The following is a 5,316-nucleotide window of genomic DNA, read 5'->3' on the forward strand; positions in this document are numbered from 1 at the left end:
GCCAATTTTTATAAAACACTAAAGAAACAAACATGAAAAATAATGTCAAATATACATTAATTTTGAAGTCAGTATAGCACAGGAGTGATGCAGGGCTGCTAAAGTTGGTGGGTGAGTTGATATAGTACAACTTTGGGTCCAGCTGCTTTCCTAAGACACCAAGTCACCTGATGATAGTCATCATTGTAAAGAGTAAAGAACAAATGCTTCTAACAATGTGTTTCTTGTGTGTCAAATGAAACCAGGCAACTTTTTGGAGAAAAACAAACCATATTTACACGTCCATGTTTTTTTCTGATAACCTGCAGATTGACACCATGGACCAGTTCCCCTCTGACATCCACATGTTTGACCACATGCTGACCATGGAGGACATGATGGGCCAGTCCATTCCATCCATGTACGGACATCTAGTCCCAGAAGAACAGGTTGGTTCCACACTGACAGGACACATGGAAATATCACTGCAAATCCTGATAAGTTTGTTCAACTCCAACAGTCGGAGGAAACTTATTGACTTAATCGAGACATACGTAGGTGTCAACCTGATTCTGGAAAGGGCAAAGAGGGTGCAGGTTGCTTTGTAACCACCAAATCCACCAGGTGATTTCACTGATTAACAGCAGACAGGATGAGTTCATCAATGAAATCCCACACCAGTCATGCCGATGCTCCGCCTCTTTATCCTTTTACGGGTCGGTGAAGGCGGAGTCAGGCCCTTCCAAAATGGTCACATTTGGAACCTCCCCATTTGATGGGTTCCTGCCCCCTCGTTCCAGTCTGTGTGTTATTTCAAAGAGAAAATGTTTCCTGTGATGTTTGATTGCTGCCGTCAGCTGGACTCACATCTTCACCTTCACCTGCAGGTTCAACAGGGGGCGGGGCCAGCTGAAGAACCTGTGGCCAACCACAAGCTCCAGAACACCACCAACATGAGGTGAGTTCAGAGAATCTGATCTGTGGACTCAAAACTCTGCATGCTTTCATGGCTGACCTCTGACCTTTAATGTGGAACATGATTCTACTGTTGAAGTGTTTGGTGACAAATGATGGTATTAAATGTTTGTTAGCTGCTGACTCAGCGTGTGTTCATCTTGTCTTTTGATTGACAGCTGTGCCATCTGTCTGATGGACTACGTGGTTGGTGAGAAGATCCTCCTCCTCACGTGCGACCACGTCTTCCACGCCGTCTGTGTGGGGACGTGGTTACAGGTATCAGAGACTGTCCTCTCTCTTAAAGTCACACTTTATGGAAAACATTTTAGCAGCACAAAATTAAAACACGTCACTGATACAAATAAAAGTCACTTCCTTCATTTCCACATCACGCTGGGTTCACTTCCACACGCTGCAGCTTTGGACTGATTTTGGGGACAATGTGGGTTTTTTGTTCAGTCCAACTTGGTTCATGTCTCACCTCTGCTGTTAGCACTGAATTATAGCATTAGCATGAACGCTGGTACATACAAATACATTGGTGCTGAATGTTAGCATGCTAACTGTCATGTTTCCTAACAGAATATTAAATGTTGCATAAAAGTTTATTTAATATTTCTGTGCAGACAATCTGTCATTGATCGAATCACAAAGAAAATGATTAATCTGTAATTAAAACATTACCAGCTGTATATTTATTGTCATTAATTGCGTCTCCTATAAAAATGATTAGTTTGTTTTGGTTTTTGTTTTTTCAGTTCTATTTTAAATCGAATGTTTCTCGTTTCTGGTTATCAGATAAAATTGACAAATGTGTATTTTTCTCTTCAACAGGCAAAGAGCACCTGCCCCGTCTGCAGAGCCGATGTATGACATCACTCCCCAAAATAAATAAAGACGTCTTTGAATATTTATTTTGTCTCTTTCTCTTCATTTGTGAAACATTGAAAACTACAGCAATTTTTTTTTCAAAGGTTTGTTTGAATTTACAGAGACACAAGAATCAGAAAAAAAGACTAAACTGTGACAAGAGTCTAAATTCTGGCCCATATAACATAAAAATTCATACATATGTGTTTACAAGTCAAACATAAATTTTTTGCTCAACAAGTGTAAATGTTCCAGGCTGATAATTATGATTAGATTATTTTCTGACTAAAACATTGTATATTCTACTAATATAAGAAAATACACAAATGAGATCAATTTCTCTGTGATATATTCAGTGTAAACAGTGTAGTGCAGATTTCTTTTGGCTTGGTCCAGAAATGATTGAATCATCTTACTTTCACCCTGGCTGGTGTGACTGTTTCATTTTATTGATTTATTTTATTTGATATTTTCGCAGTGAAGTGCTCTGTAAAAGCAGCGCCGCAGGTTGGTTAAGAGCAGTCTTTAATATCAATATCTTTAATATGATGCGAGCGTGTGAAGCTCTTACTTTCACCCCTATATTTCCCATCTTTAACTTCATAATGAAATCAATTAAGGATCAGACTAGTATCTGGTGCTGTGGCAGACAGTGAGTTTGACAAACTGATGGTATTATTTTCTATCTGGACTGGGAGACGAACAGTCCCAATTTATTAAGTCTATTATATAAATAGTCTGATCCTCTTCTGGATTTGTTTTGACAAATAGTTTCTGAGAAGAAAAACTGGACATTTGTCTGCAGCATTGTGTCGGTGGATGATTGCTGGTCCTAATTAACAAGACTCACATCACAGTTTGAAAATTCAGAACTCAAAAAACAGAGTGATGTTGATATAACAAAACATCATGATTAGCTGACAAGAGTCCAAAATGTCCAAGTCCAAGAACTCAGAGACACAAACATCAGTGTAATTTTACTGTCAGTGTGACTAATGACACAAAACTGAACTGTTCCTTTTAAACATACATTAATTTCTAAATTATGTTCTGGAGTATAATTTGCTCCTGTTTAAAAAAAAACGCATCTTGAAGAGGAGAAAACTAACAACTATAAAACATTAATAACTATGAAAAATATGGTTTGAGTTGATTTAGAGTGATACTACAGGTTCCACATTAATACCATGAATTTTTGTTTGTTTTTTTCTAATTCGATGCAAAGGTCAAAGGTGAGCAGCTCCCACAGAGGCTTGATTGATAACATTTTAATATGACGTCATGGAGCCACATCAACGTAATGCAGGAGTGTTTAACAGAATGACCACAGAACACAGCTGACACATGATGGTGGGCGTGTCTGTCCATGCAGAGGAGGAGGAGCCAACATCTAGCTGACTGAAGCTGTCAGAAACCTGGATCAGAGCAGCTGAATGGCAGCGTTGTAAATCTGGACACAATGTTGTCCTCAGTTCATATCCATCTCTTCTGTCACGTTGATATTTCAGCATTTCTGCTGCCAAATTGTCTTCATGACAGAATCAGAAACACAGCTGATTCAGGAAAAATGTTGTTCACCTTTAAGAAACTCCTCGTTCCACCTCCACCATCGACCTCTGACCTCACAGCTACAGCAGACATCATGAACCAGTTCTAGTTAATAACCAGAGCTCACCCGGGTTTATTCTCCAAACTATTTCCCCGCACTATGCATGTGAGGAAAATGATGACATACCAGAAATAAAATTCTCCACCAATGGCTGCAAATTTTGTAAGTCATTTTAACATTTACATTATTGTGAAAATAGACTTTTGAATGAAACCTGAAGTTCCAGCTGAAATGTTGACAGCAGAATGTCAACGGTATCAGAGGACAGAAACTTACTGTGAATATTTTTGCTGAAAGTTGAGGTGTAAAATTGATCAGAAACTGGAAGAAGCATTTTGGGTGAATTTTATTCTTTTTCCAAACAAACAGTATTTGCTTACAGCAAAACTAAACATTTTGTGAGGAAGAATTGTGAACAGTGTTTAAATGAATCAAAGAAATCTGAATCAAAAGGCATCAAAAATTAAAGAGAAAAAAGACACTTTGGCTGAATTTCACCCAAAAGAAGTCCACATTTTTCCCCTCTAAGATGTAAAATTTCATATTTCCACAAGGATGAATTGTGAAAAACAACATCCATGATCATCAAAATCAATCCAGAAAGAGAGAGGTTGCATTTGAGTTTATACTCCCCCCCCCCCCTGCAAAGATTTAAAATTTCAGCATTCACAGAATCACAAAGTATCCCAGCATGCAGCAGGACTCCTGACACAGACCCCATCTCAGACCTCGACTACTGCAGCACCGAACATCCAAACACATCACACCTTCACACCAACTTCTCATCCTGGGATAGGCTCCAGCCCCCCGCGACCTTTAATTGGACTAAGTGGTAGAAGATGAATGAATGATTGAATATTTCTTCAGGTTCTTCTTCAGAAGCCCCGTCACCTCACCACAACTTATATCCGTTTCTTTCAATGACCATGTTGTTCATACGTCATTTTTACGGTCATGATATTTTATGATTTCCCCCCATTTCAGCTCAATTGAGACCAAATTCATTGGGGACTGTTCAATCAATAATTTTGACAGTTTTTTCTTGTTTATTCCAAATAACATCAGGGGTTTTTTTGTACTTCCTTCAGTATAACTGGTGCACTTGTATTGTGTTCTTTACCGTGTTCCTGTAGACTAGCCTTGGGTTTTCTGCAAACTGCTTGTTAATCTGTTTTGCATTTATTTTCTTGTCTTTGTTCCTGATTTCTGCAGCCGAGACTTTCTGTAAAGCTTGATGTTCTGTCAGCCTCCCATCCAGTTGTTTATCTCCAACATTGTATTTTCTTTTAATGCAACTGATTTTTTTAAGGAGGTTCCTTTTATGATTTTGGACTCCCATAAATGTTGGCATTTGGGAGATCTCTGCTCTTAGACGGCTGACTTTCAACTGTAATGTCTTTCTCCCATTAGCAGTTTTCCCTCTTCCTTAGTCTTGTTTCTCTTCTCTCCAGAAATTCTGAGACTAAATTAGTCCATAATTCACACGGTTTAATGTGGTCAGTGTGGTTCCTTCTGGCACCAATCTAGGCAACCCTCAGTTACAGTGGTGGTTCGACACCAGATCTCCAAGTCCTCTCCCCGCCCAAAACACCCCTGAAAATTTTGCACAAACAACCATTTTTTTATTATTTAATTATTATTTTTAATATTTTACAAGTGCCTCTGAAATTACAATTGAAATTGACAGAAAAACACTGCAGGCTAGAATATAACTCTTCCACAAAACATCCATTAATCTGTCTTTCAGGGAGGAACAATTAGCTTTTTTATTAATGTGGACATTTGTCTCAACATTTAGCTAATGATTTAGATAAATAATTTAGCTTGATGTTTGTAACGATTAGGCTAAATGTATAAATATTTAGCATTAATTCATCTGCAAAAGTTTTTGGTTTGACAGA

General features: G+C 38.3%; 1 protein-coding gene across 1 annotated transcript; it reads left to right on the forward strand.

The window, feature by feature from the left end:
• Positions 1-280: 280 nt before the first annotated feature.
• LOC117507832 (E3 ubiquitin ligase BIG BROTHER-related-like) lies at positions 281-1,809 on the forward strand. The gene is made up of 4 exons (XM_034167620.1): positions 281-428; positions 867-937; positions 1,113-1,212; positions 1,771-1,809. Exons 1-4 carry the CDS (start codon positions 285-287, stop codon positions 1,807-1,809), a joined length of 354 nt encoding a protein of 117 aa, XP_034023511.1. The 5' UTR covers positions 281-284.
• Positions 1,810-5,316: the final 3,507 nt, after the last annotated feature.

Source organism: Thalassophryne amazonica, chromosome 3, assembly GCF_902500255.1.
Source record: "Thalassophryne amazonica chromosome 3, fThaAma1.1, whole genome shotgun sequence".
Taxonomy (NCBI): domain Eukaryota; kingdom Metazoa; phylum Chordata; class Actinopteri; order Batrachoidiformes; family Batrachoididae; genus Thalassophryne; species Thalassophryne amazonica.